This window comes from Fopius arisanus, unplaced genomic scaffold (genome assembly GCF_000806365.1).
Source record: "Fopius arisanus strain USDA-PBARC FA_bdor unplaced genomic scaffold, ASM80636v1 scaffold00048, whole genome shotgun sequence".
Classification (NCBI taxonomy): Eukaryota; Metazoa; Arthropoda; class Insecta; order Hymenoptera; family Braconidae; genus Fopius; species Fopius arisanus.
In genome coordinates, this window is record NW_011887787.1 from 291,595 (window position 1) to 309,029 (window position 17,435).

At 40.9% G+C, this 17,435-nt stretch overlaps 4 protein-coding genes across 5 annotated transcripts; 2 read left to right on the forward strand and 2 right to left on the reverse strand.

Moving 5' to 3' along the window:
* Positions 1-2: 2 nt before the first annotated feature.
* On the forward strand, positions 3-5,225 carry LOC105267542 (alanine aminotransferase 1). 2 transcript variants are annotated; one of them, XM_011306471.1, is made up of 3 exons: positions 3-110; positions 1,064-1,355; positions 3,571-5,225. In XM_011306471.1, the coding sequence occupies exons 2-3, from the start codon at positions 1,068-1,070 to the stop codon at positions 4,891-4,893; spliced, it is 1,611 nt and encodes a 536-aa protein (XP_011304773.1). In that variant the 5' UTR covers positions 3-110; positions 1,064-1,067; the 3' UTR covers positions 4,894-5,225. The 2 variants fall into 2 exon arrangements, with proteins under 2 accessions (XP_011304773.1, XP_011304772.1); XM_011306470.1 differs by lacking the exon at positions 3-110 and having other exon boundaries at positions 782-1,355.
* black (glutamate decarboxylase-like protein black) lies at positions 5,056-7,691 on the reverse strand. Its single transcript, XM_011306469.1, has 2 exons — positions 7,421-7,691; positions 5,056-7,115 (listed from the first exon to the last, which is right to left on the reverse strand). Exons 1-2 carry the CDS (start codon positions 7,670-7,672, stop codon positions 5,739-5,741), a joined length of 1,629 nt encoding a protein of 542 aa, XP_011304771.1. The 5' UTR covers positions 7,673-7,691; the 3' UTR covers positions 5,056-5,738.
* A 1,420-nt stretch (positions 7,692-9,111) lies between these two features.
* Positions 9,112-11,127, reverse strand: LOC105267543 (brain protein I3). The gene is made up of 4 exons (XM_011306472.1): positions 10,995-11,127; positions 10,324-10,407; positions 10,056-10,189; positions 9,112-9,983 (listed from the first exon to the last, which is right to left on the reverse strand). The coding sequence occupies exons 1-4, from the start codon at positions 11,035-11,037 to the stop codon at positions 9,852-9,854; spliced, it is 393 nt and encodes a 130-aa protein (XP_011304774.1). The 5' UTR covers positions 11,038-11,127; the 3' UTR covers positions 9,112-9,851.
* A 95-nt stretch (positions 11,128-11,222) lies between these two features.
* On the forward strand, positions 11,223-17,404 carry Sec71 (ADP ribosylation factor guanine nucleotide exchange factor Sec71). The gene is made up of 2 exons (XM_011306473.1): positions 11,223-11,798; positions 12,046-17,404. Exons 1-2 carry the CDS (start codon positions 11,675-11,677, stop codon positions 17,016-17,018), a joined length of 5,097 nt encoding a protein of 1,698 aa, XP_011304775.1. The 5' UTR covers positions 11,223-11,674; the 3' UTR covers positions 17,019-17,404.
* The last annotated feature ends 31 nt before the right edge of the window (positions 17,405-17,435 follow it).

Here is a 17,435-nt window from a genome sequence, read left to right on the forward strand (position 1 = left end):
CAATTTGACATAGTGGTCATCTATTTATCAGAAGTGTCATTAGAATAATGAATAGTGCATAAAGTCATTGACCTTCGACTGTCATCAACGATCACTCACCCGCGGTTCACGTAAGATCATCTCTTTCAGCTGAACAACTCATATTTTCACCGGTTTTTCATAATTTTCCACTGTTATTACATAACGAAATACTGATCAAATTATCTAGTCACGTTATGCTGATGATTTGGAAATAGGAGACACTGGATTAAGATATTTCTTCATGGTTTTAGTAATTTTAAGATTTCTTTGTGGAAAGGGTTAAAGACCTGTTATCACTCATCCAGACATTCACAGCTGTTGAATATTAATATAAAATGTTTTCCAAAATTTAAGAAGCTTATATAAGCCAATCATAATAATAGCTGCACGGCGTCATGATTATCGTTACCATTCTAATGAGACCCAGGAATGATTTTCTAAAAATGAACATGACAATTTATTACTCGACTTTCTGTCACTTGTGAAAATATCTGGAGACTAGTCCTTTTCTTTATGTAAATTCGCTTCTATTTGTTTAACAATCGAAATTTTTCTCGACGATAAAATAAATTATTATTCATTTCTCCATAACATATTTTTGAAATTATCCTTCATTAAACGTGAGGATAATATCAATAATTGTAACAATGCTTGAAATGTTAATAATTATCGTAAATTCCACAGGAGCAATTCGAAATTTCACCTTGAACAAAAAACAAAAACAAATATTGCCCGTCACTTGCGCCACCTAGTTTATATTTTCAGTGTCTTAACTCAGGCCTGTTATTTCGCAATCAGAAATTGATAAATCCGAGACACTGGCAGTTGATGGTTTGCACGAGTAGTGTCTCCCCAAAAATCGCGATGTGCACTAGTAAACAATAATTAGTAAATAATAATAAAATAATTGAAGTATTGTGGACTCACCGCACGCCGTACCTCGACCTCCAAAATCTCTGGATCACGAATTTTCTCATTACGTGTGACTAGTTGTCACTCATTATTTTTACAACAGTCTCTCTCTCTGATTACTGATAAATAGAGTCATGTCGCACACGCGAAATTTGAAGCGAGCTGTCACTGGAGGACAGTCAATGGGCAAATGGAAGAGTGGGGTCCGGGGTATTGCTGGTACGGCATCAGGTCGAAACATCGGAATGACAAGACTAGTACAACCAGTGACCGGCATAACAGTCAATCGTCGCACCATGTCTGGATCAGCTGGAAAAACTCTCACTCTTGACAATGTTTACTCCAATTTACGGCGTATGGAGTACGCTGTCAGAGGACCATTACTTCTCAGAGCACTTGAGATTGAGAAGGAGCTCGAGAAGGTAATTTATCCCTGCAAATATCATTTTATTATAAAATACCAAACAACTCACCCGATCCTTTCCTTTCGGTTTTTTTTTTCATTATTTATTGCTCCGTGCAAACGATCTCCACTCCTCCACGGTTTTCAGAATTCATGATGCAATGAATAGAATAAAATTCTATTTGAATAATCTGTCAAAAATTTACTCTATAACCAAATAATTATTGAAGTTCTTATGCACTTCCTCTTTTTTGACATTATGGATCATTAAAAATCAAAAAAAAGATATATATAATTGGAATTGTTGGTGATGCGTATTAAATTACGAGTTCAGTCCTCAAATATTTGACAATCGTTTTACTGCGGAAGTCTAAGGGAAATTCGAAACTTCGACATTTTTTATCTGGAAAAAATGAGATAATTGGTGTGGTGATTAGTCGATAAAAAGAGGGCTTTGAAGGGGTGGTAGTTGCAATATACGACGCTCGAGGCTCTTTAGTTCATTAAAATTCAATTAGAATCAGTTAGCGGTAGATATCTCGAAAAGGAAGAGAAATAGAATAATACCTATAAGCATCTTTTTTGGAGAGCGATACATGAGGTACAAAAAAGATTTCTATCGAAATTTCGTTATCTCTGACCATTTAGGAGATATTTGTAGATGATTGGGTCTAAGTTAAAGACTAGTTCATGAATGCATTACGGAATTGAGATGGAAATTAATTTACCGCGGCTTCAGACGTCAGAGGCAATATTCAGGCAATTGCATATCGACCTAAATTTATTTTTGAGCGATATTTAATCTTATCGGTTGGAGAGATAAGTTATTGGGAAATAGAGGATTAATATTTTTTATGATTCTGGCGATTGTGAAATTTGAAAGGTCTTGAGAGAATTTTCGATTCATTCGTTTTTGTCGGACTTATCGGATTTTCCATATATTGCATCTGTTAATTTTTTATTCTCTTGTTACTTCGAACTTGGCGATCCAGTTGGTCAAGGCCATTCCACTCTGGAAATAAATTTTAAATTTCATCGACTGCATTCCAGAAATTAAACTTTTACTTTCACTGATTCAACTGTTGACGTAAAATTCAATTCCAAAGTTCTATTGAGTAATCATTCTTTATCAAAATTAAACTTTGTTATCTGCGATTATTTAACGTTTCTATTAGGAAAATAGGACGTCTGTTTCAATTTTTTCTAATTCCAAGAGTTATTCGTTCATCCCATTAAGCATTCATTTTTCAAGGCCCATAAACAAGTGTCGACTATTTTTACGTTCAGAATTGATGATCCAAAGTTCAAATTGCCAATTTATTTTATCTTTTTTATTTTGACAGGCCTTTACATTGGCTTATGGTCGAGATAATGCTATCGTGGATTATCCGATAACTGTACTGTCGGGATAGTCCAAGTTTGTTTAAGTTTACCCTCATTGTTTTCTGGGCAATTGAATGCTTCCTCTTGTCACATGATGTTGATGTTAAAATTACAGATGCCCAGTGCCTATTTGCTTATTTATTGAAAGAATCAGGAATCATGTAAAATTTTTCGCTTTTGTTTTCATTCTTTCGATTCTCCGATGGAATCGAGAGCCACTCTTGTGTTGTGATTTTCTTTTAAACGGAAACACAAGTGTCACGGTGGCGAAATTGGCTAACGCGTCTGGTTGAATTTATGCGTAAGGTAACTACCTTTGATTTAAATGAGTGTTACTAGAAGGGGTAACGGGTAACTGTGTAATCACCTTATCGGCGAGGCAATCACCAGGAGTTCTTGGTTCAAATCCAAGTCGTGAACAATTTTATTACTTCAACTCTCGTTCTTTGTTTCGTTTCAGAATCACGCGAGTTCAAATCCTACTAGATACTTTACTTTTTTCTCGACGAATTTAATGAGAATCATTCAGTAATCATATTTGTATGTATTAGTATGTTCATTTATTTTTTTCTTTAATTGTCGCTGTGAATCGCATCCTGTTGTGATGCGAATGGTCTCACCCCTGCGGATATATTGTCACAATGCAAATGGCATTGAAATTGATTCCCAGACATATTCATACACACAATTGAGTGCCACAGCGCAAGTGATTATTAACGATCCAAAAAAATGTCAATGGAGAGAATAAAATGGTCAATAAAAATGGCAAATGTAGATAAAATTGGAAAAAATAGGACCAGAACGAAGTTTTTTAAATAAATAAAAACCACAATGATGAAAAATAATTCCAGGGTGCAAAGAAGCCATTCAAGGAAGTCATCAAAGCGAACATCGGAGATGCCCACGCAATGGGTCAGAGACCCATAAAATTCCTGCGCCAAGTACTCACTTTGACCGTCTCCCCAGAGCTTCTGGATGATCCCAACTACCCAGAAGATGCAAAACAACGTGCACGAGAGCTCCTCGAGGGTTGCAAGGGTGGAAGTGTTGGGTCTTACTCAGAATCCGCTGGAATCGAGGTAATCAGAAGACACGTGGCCCGATACATTCAGGAACGTGATGGTATACCAGCTGATTACAAGAATATCGTTTTATCGAATGGCGCATCAGACGGAATTAAGACGTTCTTAAAGCTCTTCAACGAAGAGGTGAATGGAAAACCCTCAGGGGTGATGATTCCCATCCCCCAGTATCCCCTGTACTCCGCAGCTCTCGCTGAATTCGGTTTATCTCAGATTGGTTACTACCTGAACGAGCCCAACAAATGGGCCTTAGACATAAGCGAACTGGAGAGGGCGTACAACGAGGCGAAGAAAACCTGCAATCCTCGTGTTATCGTGGTGATCAATCCAGGGAATCCAACAGGTCAAGTTCTGACTCGTGCCAACATCGAGGAAATCGTTAAATTCGCCCACAAGAACCACCTGTTCATTCTGGCTGATGAGGTATACCAGGACAATGTCTACGATAAAGACAGTTCCTTCCATGCTTTTAAGAAGGTCATAATGGAGATGGGAGATCCTTACTCTAAACTGGAACTGGCGTCTTTCATGTCGATATCCAAAGGCTACATGGGGGAGTGTGGAATTCGTGGTGGGTACGCCGAATACGTCAATATGGATCCCCAGGTGATGGCTGTTCTCTCGAAAGCCATCTCTGCTATGCTCTGTCCAACTGTTCTTGGTCAGGTGGTGATGGACGTTGTGGTTCATCCTCCGAGGCCGAATGAGCCCTCGTACAAGGAATTCATTGAGCAGAAGACAGCTGTTCTCAAGTCCCTGGCTGAGAGGTCGAGACTTGTCGTCGACACCCTCAACACAATCCCTGGGTATCACTGTAATCCCTCCATGGGGGCTATGTACGTATTTCCAAGGATTGATCTACCTAAGAAAGTCATCGAGGCTGCCAAGGCCGAGGGAAAGGCACCTGATGCTTTCTATGCGTTCAAATTACTCGAGACTACTGGAATTTGTGTTATCCCTGGCTCTGGCTTTGGACAAAAACCTGGAACTTATCACTTCAGGACCACCATCTTACCACAGGTTGATAAGATTAAGACCATGCTCAGTAGTATTAAAGATTTTCATATAAAGTTCTTGAAAGAGTACAGTTAGGGCCTCTGAGATTTTTTTCTCTGGAGAATTTCTTGGTAAATTGGAAATTCTTCAGTAAGTGATGGAAGTTTGAGACAGGCGTTTCCCTGAAATTTATCGCTTCACCGTTGATATCATCTGCCATTTATTTGTTTATTATATTAGAATTCATTTAGCTTATGGTTTTGTAGGTATTCTACGCTTGTAAATGTTGGAGATTTTGAATCCCGTTTATTTGTACATAGCTTGTATTATCGTTCGATGGAATTCAATTGTGAAAAAAGAGAACAATAACAATAATTTTAATATTAATTAATGGATTGAATAAAGAGACGTTAATCAATTTCGATGAATCACGTGTTATAAACTTCTTTATTACCCCCAAACGTTTTGTTTAATTAACTTTTTCAATTAGAATCGTCTAGATTGTCCGTATTGTGGAGCTCATACTATGGAGTGGTATAACCCTTTGGAATCTGTATTATTTTAATAATTCATGTTGGCCTTCGTCTTACTCCCTGATAAGAAAAAAATTCTACCACTTCATTATCTCACTTTACCACTTCGTTATTGAATTCATAAATACTGAGTTATAATTGCTGAAGTCCATCGAAGTCATTAGCCACGGTTATGATATGTAATTATCTTGTGGAGTAATCTGATTTCCATAATGGAAATCTAACGTGAGTCAGAAATTGCTCAACAGAAAACCATTCGGAAATGAATAAATATTTCCAGTTAATGAGTTTATGATGAGAATTCTGTACCTTCAATACCTCATTTATTAGCACTAACTTACAAAATGCTTAGAGAATTATGTTACGATATTTTTCCCTATCTACAACTGTACAATGATTATTAATTGATTAGAGATTTTCGGACAGAGTCTCAAACTCTTCGACGAAATACCTCATATCGCCCTCAGTGAGTCCAGAGCTCTGCAGCACAAGTCTAAAGAAATTCGGTAATCCATGAAGTGGTTGATAAGTCACCAGCATCGATCCCTTCTTCACCATTCGCTCCTTGATAATCGGTGCAATCCTGTGCAGCTCTCGTTCCAACTCTTCGCCCTTTAGTCCTCTCTTCGATTTGGGGACATACCAGAAGCAGACATTGGTGCATTCAGGTTCTTGAAGAAGCCTCCACCCTACCCTGCCACGGATCAGCCCAACGAAATATCTCGACAAGTAGAAAACCTTGTCAACATGTGCCTCAAATCCAGCAGTTCCCTTTGCCTTCCACATGAACCAAAACTTGAGGACATCAGCCCTTCTCCCACACTGGATGTGCTTGTCCCCAGAGTCGAAGGACGTGTCGTAGAACTTGTCTTTCTGAAAGAGATAAGTTGCACAGGAGCTGTGAGCAGATTGGAGAAGATTCTCGTGTTTAGTCAGCAACGTGGAGCATTGCTGAGGTGCTGCTAGTAGCTTGTGAGGATTCCACGTGACAGAATCAGCCAATTCGACACCATCCAGAAGTCTTCTGTACTTGGAGGACATTAGGGCACCCCCTCCCCAGGCAGCATCCACGTGCATCCACATGTTGTACTTCTTGCAAACATTGTGAATCTGTTTCAGAGGATCGTAACTCCCCAGTACAGTAGTTCCTGACGTTGCTGATACCATCAGGGGCACAGCTCCATTCTCCAGACACGATTTCACCTTCTCCTCGAGATCCTCAGGGCACATCTTCCCCCTGCTGTCAACCTTCACCTCGTAGACGTTCTTTGTTCCGATCCCCAGGAAAGCTGCGAGCTTTTTAATGGAGTAGTGAGCGTCTTCAGAGGTGAAGACAACCAATTGTTGCGCTCCCGAGAGTCCAGTTTCCTTTAACCCAGGGAATTTGTGGTGTCGAGCTAGATTTATAGCGTAACCGTTGGCCATGGAACCCCCTGGGCAGAAGATTCCGTCGCCCTTTCCATCCATCCAACCGACGATCTTTCGCATTTCCCGGAGAACCTCGCTCTCCATCACGGAGAACACTGGGGATACCTCGTAGGTGTAGACTGATGGGTTCAAGGCGTCTGTCAGCCACTGACCAGCCAGACCATATGGATCTACACTCGAAAATAACTGATTGACAAATTTTGGATTTCCAGTTTTGACGCTGTACTTGATGACACCTCGTGCCAGATTCAATAGCTCCTCGTGGGTGATACCTGTTCTGTCCAGGTGGAGATTTATCGTCGATGGGAGTCGCTCTGGATCCACCCAGTTAACGACCTTGGTCTTGCGCGAAGTGCCCTGGTTACCATAAAATGGAAATAGTTAATCATAGTGCTCGCTCAAGGGTGCAATTTACGAAGAATTTCGAAATCGACAATTATGCAAGTGACTGGCGGTAACAAGGTTTTTAAAGTGTTCATGGTTTACGCAAGTTGGAATGCTGGTCTACGATGATACAAAGACTTGAATAAATTTCAATTTCATTTCGATTCACGTTTTCTTATGGAATTGCTACCTTAAAATGGAGGGTGGATAAATTTTATATCAATATTAACTGGAACAGGGAATTCTTCCTCACTTCACTGGGGATTTCGTTTACTCACATCGAAAACGGCATCCTGGAGAACAATTTCGAAGAAATCCCTGAGAAATTTCTCGTGTTTCGATCTTGTTGGTGTGCTTTCGAACTGATCAAACAGCTCATCTTGGTTAAATCCATTGAGGTGACACTTCATGATGCCTCTCTGATCACCACATGTCGATTTCTCCTCGTAATCACTGGACACGTCGTTAATACCCTCGACACAATGGGATGGCCCTAGGGCATCACAATACGTCTCTTCGTTCGTTGGCATCTCGACGGTGGGTTTTTACACTCTGGATGTAATCGTCAACCGCTGCGTCATTTATACGCTAAAAGGTATCTCATCAAGGACGTAAAACCCCCGCCAATATTCTCCTATTCGCGACACAACATTCGACGACTAGTTCTAACGTTTCAATCACTATTCATCCGTCTCCGGAAACTCCAGGGCTTTGGTGAAAATTAAATACGTCACTGGACTTTCCTCTTCCATCTTGTTGATACCTTTGTCATTCCTTCATGTATTTATTTTTTTATATTTATTTAAATTTTCATGAAGTTATGGATGAATTCTCCAATGAAGTGGAAATAAGGAATGAATCAAATTCTCAGGGCTCTCAGGGAAATATGGTGTACAACATCTCTTCTCTGTGCACCATATTTCTTAGAATTCACTATCATTTTTGAAGAACACTCGAGGCTCTGATTAATTTGGAGGCCAGTTTAATATGAGACTTTCATTATCACTAAATTTTTTCATAATTCAGTCCCTTTCATCAGATGACGTGGTATTGATCAGAATGAAGTTTAGGAATTAGATTTAGATTGATTTATCAATGACGATCATATTTACTGACGAATATTGCCGGAAATTTCCGGCACTACTTCCATGAATTTCAGAGCTATCGAAATATCCTCCAGGTATGAAAAAAATAATTGTACTGAATTGATTCCACGAGGCCAGTCTCAACCGGAAAATACTATCCCAGTGCAACTTAGTGGCATCAAGTTCATTCCAGGAAATAATAAAACTTGACGACAATTGCTGAGTTATTACAAGTAAGGAAAAAATTAAGGCGAGAAAAATTGAACGAGAGGTATGTAATTGAGGAAACTTCACTTGCGCTCTCACGGTCCGATGATTTCATCAGAAATTCGACGGCCACCGATGACCTTCTGAAAGCCTTCCAATCACACATAACGATTCGTTAATTTAATTATGTGAAAAAGTGATCTCTCATTGCTCTCCTTAACACTATTTCAATGCTCCAAGGTGTTCGAAAGTATTCAATTATTGACAGAGTTATAGATAATTTCAAATATCCCCCCGCTGGACACAATTCTACATTTGTCATTATCACGTGTTCAGCTTCAATGATCCATTAAATTTTCATTTATGAAAAGTTGTTTGACTTTGTAATATCAAAGGACACACCTCATTTCCTCGGTAATAACTCGACATAATTCAACAATTTTCCATAACTCGTTAGTTCATCAATTACCTGAATTATTCGCTTGATTTTGTTGTTACCCCGAGGATTGAGGAACAATGGAGGCAATTTTCAAACATCAAATAAGGGTGAATGAGGCTCAATTATTTTCAATTAAAATCTCACAGGATTTAAAATTTTTCCCCAGGTCATGACAACACATTTTTGATTTAGAAAAAAAGAGAGATTGTCTATACAAATCAAAAACTCATAGGATTAGTTTTTAAAAATTATTATTAACTGGACCATAAAATATATATTCATATACATAATGATATATTATGCTCATATTTATCTCATTTCGATTATGCAAATTATCACATTCATTACGCACTCCTCGTACATATTCAATAATTGTTCTCAGTCTACCAATGATGTATAAATTTTCTAAAGCATTCGTTCATTCAACTCCTCGCTGAAAAAAGGAAACCAGTAGCTGCACTTTGTCATTCCCACGCTAATCAAATTAATCATTGAAGCATGTTACTGCGCCGACAGCAAGACTGCTTCGATTTTAATCATATGGAGTATTTCTACATGAATGAGTCATCACCTTGAAATGTTCCAAGATAATGCCATTTGATTAGACGTACGTTATTGTGGAATTTAATTGTTTCCCTGCAGCCATGATAATCACCTGATATTCTCCAACTTCCTTATGATTACTCCCATATAATGTTATAAACTTTGTAAACCAATGTAACAAATAACTCGAGGTAAAAGATTTATCTAAAAGGATAACAAATATAACTACCGTGTGTTGACTGACTGATTGTTTTCGTCCAGATATTTTTTGAAGTCTAGTTGTCTTCTCGACGAAAAAGAAAATAATATAAACAGAAGACAGTTTTAGTACCGAGTACCTGAATTTTGCAATACGAGCACTCGTATTGATTTTTGTCAGCTGATGGTGAATGCCATTTTCTTTAATATAATTATTTATGGATCATTTACGGCAATTTAACCGAAGTATGCGCCACAGTTTGAACAGCGTCGATTTTTCAGGAGTAAACAGCAGAAAATACCCAGAGGAAAGAAGAATATTGCACAGAAGAGACCAAGGCAGGTGTAATCATCCTCGAGGACTCCGACCTGGGGGCAATAGGATGGGAAATAAAATTTAGAAATTCAATGGTATGATTAAAAATCGAAATGTTAATTTACTCTGCAAGCAGGACAAGCCCCGACGAGAATAATCTCCGGTACAATGACAGTTGTTGTTGTTGTTGTTCCATAGGACGGCACAGGTACACTAGGACTTGGATAATATCCAGGTGGTGGTTGCCACGAGACATTGGCTAAAAAAGAAATGAATGCGAGGACCGATTAGTCTGATTAGACAAGTAATCGCAGGAAATTAAAACAATCAGATGAAACAGGATGAGTAACAATTGACAGCACATAACCTAGGATTGATCAATGTTGTTTATACCTTGAGGTGCAGTTGCTACGGAGTATGGAGGTGGATCGTCATCTTTTCTGATCAATGGGGAATTCTCCATGGCCACGAAATCCCCTGGAGCAATTTGTTCCAAGGAAAAATCACAATTTTTCTTAGATTTAATTATGAAAACCAATCAGCTGACGGGGCCGAATGGATTTGACATACATGCGCAATGCTACCGAGAAATCTAGGGTGCGATAAGGAAGATGATTCAGATATATCAACATATATTGAAGTAGATAAGCAAAAAAGAATGATTTTGCATTTTTCAAACGGCCAGAATTGAGTTTCGATTGGGATAATTGCATTTTTAAATATGATAATTATTTAACACTTCGATAGAAAATTGAAATCAGAATCGATGGAAAGGGAATTAATACAGATTTCAATTATTCATTGACCTGTGGAATTATCAATTATAGATTATTAATATTGATTGTATGCCATAGGCATTTCCTTTAACTCCTTCAATCAGCTGTGAATATCTACAAGAGAATGTGAAAAATTATAAAATATAAACTCAATCGGCGATACATTCTGAAATAAATAGATCGATTTAAACATTAATGTACAAAATACATGTTTTAAACAATTTGAAAAACCGACTGAATAAAATACAATTTAAAGATGGGTTTCAAACTGAAATAATAATTTCATACCCCCAGAATGAATCACCACTAGCTTAGGTGAATGTAGTTCCATCCTTGAAAGTCATAAAATCGAAATAATTTCATAATAAATAAATGACACAAATCTGCATCGCTATCTCGAAATATTCCCACAAGATAGCATTAGTCTCCAGTTGCAACAAGATCCCCAACAAGTCCCGTGGGGACTTTTGAATTGTAATATTGGGCCAGGCTGATACTCGGAGTTTGACAGACTGAACACAAACCCCAACATGTCAAATCTCCCACCATCGGACACGCCATATGTCTCATACCTGTTCACCACCTTGAGTTTACCGTATGTGTAAGGGATACGTCAAGTCTGCAAGTAACTACCACAAGTTCACACAACGTGCCAACAGTACACTCCCAAGTGACACACAAATTACCTCAAGAGACTGGTCACCACGAAAAGTCTCTGAAGAACCTGAAAACCCCTGACAAACCATGAAATATCGCGTAACAAGTGACAAATCATCGTCATACTCCTGCAAAAATACTCAAAACAACATTAATTGATTGTTGAAGATGCTTACGTCAATGTACTTTCACATTTTTAACCTCGAATACGACTTATCACTACCGAAGTCTCCGAATAAAATCCAACGTCTGGCCCTTCAGCGATAAAACCCTGAATCTCCCATGAAACAACAATTGTTTCTCTATTGACGATGCAAAATAACTCCAAAACAAGAGAAATGTTTATAGTAAGAGCACTGGAAAAAATATTGGCTGATAAGGACGTCAAACGCTCCCACTTGTCACAATTGAGAAAATCATGTGAAACAGCACTAGGTGAGTTCTTCGATTTTACCCATTAATTTTAATATACGAGTAATGATATTGAATTACTTCATGACGAGTTATAAAATTACTGTTTATATATCTTAAAATAATAAAGAATTTCTCATGAAATCTGCGATCAGATTTTCGAATATTCTGTCGTGAGAATAATCAAAGTAATATCCACACACTCCAGAAATTCATAAATTCCACAAAATGCCCCTGATGGCCCTTAATTAGTCAATTAATTGCTGTTTAGATGACCTTCGAAAGGAGATAAAAGAGGTGCCAAATGTGCAGGGTGAGGAAGCGATATCGAACGCCCTGCCCCAGCCAAAGAACGATTCAAACGTCATCTCAGCGGAGAAATACTTCCTGCCGTTCGAGCTAGCATGTCAGAGCAAATCTCCTCGAATAGTGGTGACAGCTCTGGACTGTCTGCAAAAATTGATAGCATATGGTCACCTGACTGGCAATGTTCCAGACTCGACAGAGCCCAGCAAACTGCTGATTGTGAGGATAGTCGAGACAATATGCAGCTGTTTCATGGGTCCGCAGACGGACGAGGGGGTCCAGCTGCAGATTATAAAAGCACTTTTAACCGTGATGACTAGTCAACATGTGGAAGTACACGAAGGGACTGTATTATTAACGATACGCACTGTCTACAATGTGTATTTGGCATCGAGAAATCTTGTTAACCAGACGACAGCACGTGCTACCTTGACGCAGATGATTAATGTTATTTTCGCGAGGATGGAGACACAGGCTGAGGACGAGGCCAGGATTGGAGAGAATACGTCTACACCACATCCAGAGACTCCAGTGGCTCGAGTTGATTTGAATGAAAGTACTTCTGCCCCCGATCACGAGAGTTCTTTCGACTCTACCCAGATTGTCAGTAGCATTCTTGAGGAAGTTATTAGCAATGTCGTACCTGAGGACCCACCAGTCCCCTCGCCCCTGGAAGATCCCAATCCTGATCAAGTACAGACCGACGACAACACCGACGAGACGACAGCTGAGACTGACAATATGGTAACAGCTAAATTTACCCACGTCCTCCAGAAGGACGCCTTCTTGGTCTTTCGAGCTCTCTGCAAATTGTCGATGAAGCCACTGCCCGATGGCACTCCTGACCCGAAATCGCACGAGCTCAGATCCAAAATACTGTCCCTTCAGCTTCTCCTGGGAATTCTACAGAACGCCGGACCAGTCCTGAGATCCAACGAGATGTTTGTTATCGCCATTAAGCAATACCTGTGTGTAGCTTTATCAAAGAATGGGGTATCTTCAGTTCCTGAAGTATTCGAGCTATCCTTGGCGTTATTCCTTGCACTATTGGCTCGATTTAAGGTGCACCTGAAGATGCAGATCGAGGTGTTTTTTAAGGAGATATTCATGAACATTCTGGAGACCTCCAGTAGCTCCTTCGAGCACAAGTGGATGGTGATTCACGCCCTGACGAGGATCTGCGCTGATGCCCAGAGTGTTGTAGATATTTACGTTAATTACGACTGCGACCTGTCAGCAGCAAATTTATTTGAGAGACTTGTCAATGATTTATCGAAGATAGCGCAGGGCCGTCAGGCACTGGAGCTGGGGGCGTCCCCCAATCAGGAAAAGTCCATGAGAATTCGAGGACTCGAGTGTCTTGTTTCAATTCTCAAGTGTATGGTGGAGTGGAGCAGAGACTTGTATATCAACCCGGGCACTCCAGTAGATCAGCAAATACCCACTGAGCCCCCAGATCCACCCCTCAACTCGTCGTTGCCTCGATATGGAAGTGCTGGGAGTCTTTCCTCAGCGAATTCTAGTCTCGTAGGAAATAAGGAGGTATCGGACTCACCTGAGCAGTTCGAGGTCCAGAAGCAGCAGAAGGAAGTGTGGGAGGCTGGCATCGAGATATTCAACAGAAAGCCTAGTAAGGGAATTCAGTATCTTCAGGAGCAGGGACTCCTAGGGGCCTCTGCTGACGACGTCGCTAGATTTCTGCACGTCGATGAGAGACTGGATAAAACTGCTATTGGCGATTTTCTTGGGGATCATAATCACAATCAGGTCATGTATAATTACATAGATCAGATGGATTTTGTTAATAGGGATTTGGTGTCGGCGTTGAGGTACTTCTTGGAGGGGTTCAGACTCCCTGGAGAGGCGCAGAAGATTGATAGGCTGATGGAGAAGTTTGCCAGTCGATACTGCGAGTGCAATCCAAATAATGGCTTGTTCACCAGCGCAGACACCGCTTACGTTCTAGGTTTTTCGATAATAATGCTGACGACTGATCTTCACTCACCGCAGGTCAAGAATAAAATGACTAAAGAGCAATATATCAAATTGAATCGACGGATCAGTGACAATGAAGACTTACCCGAGGAGTATCTCTCGAAGATTTATGACGAAATTGCTGGGAATGAGATTAAGATGAAGTCACATCCAAATAGGCCGGGGAAACAAGTAATATCGAGTGAGAAAAAGCGCCGTCTCCTGTGGAACATGGAAATGGAGCTGATCTCAACGGCTGCGAAGAATCTCATGGATTCAGTGAGCCACGTTCAGGCGCCTTTCACAACTGCAAAACACTTAGAGCACGTCCGTCCAATGTTTAAGATTGCGTGGACACCGTTCCTCGCTGCTTTCAGTGTAGGCCTGCAGGACTGCGACGACCCAGAGATTGCCTCCCTCTGTCTGGACGGCATCAGATGTGCAATTCGAATCGCCTGCATATTTCACATGTCCCTGGAACGAGATGCCTACGTCCAGGCCCTGGCTCGATTCACCCTGTTGACCGCCAATTCTCCGATAACCGAGATGAAAGCCAAGAACATCGACACCATAAAAACTCTGATAACGATCGCCCACACCGATGGCAACTACCTCGGCAGCTCGTGGCTGGACGTTGTCAAATGTATATCACAACTGGAACTCGCCCAGCTGATTGGCACTGGGATCAGGCCACAACTCCTGGGGCCCCCTTCAAAGCCCTACTTTCCCTCGCCCCTGAACACCTTCACAAGTCTCACTCACAACAACTCCAGTCAGTCCAACAGCTTGAACCTGAGCTCCCTGGATCCAAGCGTGAAGGAGTCGATTGGGGAGACGAGTTCCCAGAGTGTTGTCGTCGCAGTTGACAGGATTTTTACCGGCTCCACTCGTCTGGATGGTGATGCCATCGTGGAATTCGTGAAGGCTCTCTGCCAGGTCTCCCTGGAGGAGTTGTCCCATCAAACTCAGCCCAGAATGTTCTCCCTAACGAAAATCGTGGAGATCTCTTACTATAACATGGGGAGAATAAGGCTCCAGTGGTCCAGGATATGGCAGGTGGTTGGGGATCATTTTGACAGGGTGGGCTGCAGCCCAAGGCAGAACATCGCTTTCTTCGCTGTGGATTCCCTCAGGCAGCTCGCGACAAAGTTTATAGAGAAAGGGGAGTTTGCTAACTTCAGGTTTCAGAAGGAGTTCCTCAGGCCTTTTGAGCACATCATGAAGAAGAACCGATCGCCAATAATCAGAGACATGGTTGTGAGGTGTGTAGCTCAGATCGTTCACTCTCAGGCTCCCAACATCAGATCCGGCTGGAAAAATATATTCAGTGTTTTTCACCATGCTGCGAGCGACAGAGACGAGTCAGTAGTTGCGCTCGCTTTTTCCATGACAGGGAAGATCATCAATGAGCTTTACGCCGAGGATTTCAGCATAATGGTGGATTCGTTTCAAGACGCTGTCAAGTGCCTGAGTGAATTCGCTTGCAATTCATCATTTCCGGATACAAGTATGGAAGCCATAAGACTGATTCGAACGAGTGCCTCGTATATCGATGCTAATCCCCAAATGTTTGCTGAGGGTATGATGGATGAAAATGGAATGGTCTCAGAGGAGGATAGGGCTTGGGTCAGGGGATGGTTTCCACTGCTCTTTGAGTTATCCTGTGTTGTCAGCAGGTGCAAGCTCGACGTCAGGACCAGAGCTCTGACGGTTTTGTTTGATGTTGTGAAGACTCATGGGAACTCCTTCAAGCCTCACTGGTGGAAAGATCTGTTTCAGGTGCTCTTCAGGATTTTTGATAATATGAAACTACCTGAACAGCACACAGAGAAAGCAGAATGGATGACAACCACCTGTAATCATGCACTTTATGCTATTGTTGATGTTTTCTCACAATTTTATGATGTTCTGGGACCTCTACTCCTGGGGCAATTATATTCACAGCTACTGTGGTGTGTGCAGCAGGACAATGAGCAGCTGGCGAGGTCAGGGACGAATTGTCTGGAGAATCTAGTAATCAGTAATGGTGTGAAGTTTGATGAGGACACATGGACCAAGACAACGAGATGCATTCTGGATATCTTTGAGAGTACTTTGCCTGGGGTTCTCCTCACCTGGAAGCCTCCTTCCATCAACAGGGAGTCAGATCTTGAGGTGATTACTGGAGAGAATGATAATCACATGGGGATTCTGAAGAGGAGTAACAGCACTCAGAGTCTGACGAATAATAATACTGATGTGGGAAGCAACAGGATCTTCTCAGCTCTGTTGATCAAATGTGTGGTGCAATTGGAGTTGATCCAGACGATTGATAATATCGTGTTTTATCCAGCGACGTCCAGGAAAGAAGACCAGGAGAATCTAGCTCTGGCTCAGGCTGACATGCTCAATGGAAGATCCAGTGATTCTGGTCTCGATGGCTCTGGTAGTGAGCACAAAGAAGAGCAGGGCATGTATTCAGCCTTAAATACGATGCACCTGATTCAACTTGTTGAGTGCCTCCTCAGGTCCCATCGTTTCGCCAAGAGTTTTAATGTTAATAATGAGCAGAGGAATATTTTGTGGAAAGCAGGATTCAGGGGAACTGTCAAACCAAATTTGCTCAAGCAGGAGACACAATCTCTGGCTTGTGCTTTGAGGATTCTGTTCAAAATGTATAATGACGAGTCCCATCGGGGTAATTGGTCGACTGTGGAGTCACATCTCGTGGAGACTTCGAGGGAAGCTCTGGAGTATTTCCTGGCACTTCCTAATGAAGCTCACAGGGATGCCTGGACACCCATTCTTCTACTTCTGCTCAATAGGATTCTCAAAATGTGTGACAACAGATTCGCTGTTCATGCGGCTAATTGTTACTCATTGTTGTGTGAAGTCATGTGTTTTGACCTCAAGCCAGAGCCTCGCTCGGTTTTGCGACGATTTTTCCTCAGGATCGGACCGGTCTTCAGGATCACACCGATGTAACAGACATGGTGACAGTGATAATTGTGTAAAGTATCCATCAATCGGGGATTTGTCATCTCTGATTTATGATTTTTCATAACGTGTATGTATTAAATCACGTAAGTCGGTAAGAATATACATAATGTTATATATACATATTATACATAGTTTAATACTAGGCGGAAACGTACTAATGTTGAATTCAGAGTGAACGATTGGATTGGAGTGAGTACTCGAGGACTCTGGTCTGGTCGTCTATTTTTCTCTTCTGTTTACAGTGTGCAAGATTAAATTGTAAAATGAATCGGGGAGAATGAAGAGAATATATATAAATATGAGTGGATGATTCAGGGGAGATTTTTCGCCTAAGGAATTTTGCTCTTAGAGTTTTAATAAAAACAGGAGAAACAATAATTAAACTCGTTTTATTCTCTATTT

Excerpts from the sequence above, each read along its gene's own strand:
- Sec71 (XM_011306473.1), top strand. The coding sequence starts at position 11,675 with ATGCAAAATAACTCCAAAACAAGAGAAATGTTTATAGTAAGAGCACTG. Across the intron at positions 11,799-12,045 it reads ATCATGTGAAACAGCACTAG|ATGACCTTCGAAAGGAGATA; the intron begins GTGAGTTCTTCG and ends ATTGCTGTTTAG.
- LOC105267543 (XM_011306472.1), bottom strand. The coding sequence starts at position 11,037 with ATGGAACTACATTCACCTAAGCTAGTGGTGATTCATTCTGGGG. Across the intron at positions 10,408-10,994 it reads AGTGGTGATTCATTCTGGGG|GGGATTTCGTGGCCATGGAG; the intron begins GTATGAAATTAT and ends AAATTGCTCCAG. Across the intron at positions 9,984-10,055 it reads GGGCTTGTCCTGCTTGCAGA|GTCGGAGTCCTCGAGGATGA; the intron begins GTAAATTAACAT and ends TATTGCCCCCAG.
- black (XM_011306469.1), bottom strand. The coding sequence starts at position 7,672 with ATGCCAACGAACGAAGAGACGTATTGTGATGCCCTAGGGCCATCCCAT. Across the intron at positions 7,116-7,420 it reads TCCAGGATGCCGTTTTCGAT|GGCACTTCGCGCAAGACCAA; the intron begins GTGAGTAAACGA and ends TATGGTAACCAG.
- LOC105267542 (XM_011306471.1), top strand. The coding sequence starts at position 1,068 with ATGTCGCACACGCGAAATTTGAAGCGAGCTGTCACTGGAGGACAGTCA. Across the intron at positions 1,356-3,570 it reads TTGAGAAGGAGCTCGAGAAG|GGTGCAAAGAAGCCATTCAA; the intron begins GTAATTTATCCC and ends AAATAATTCCAG.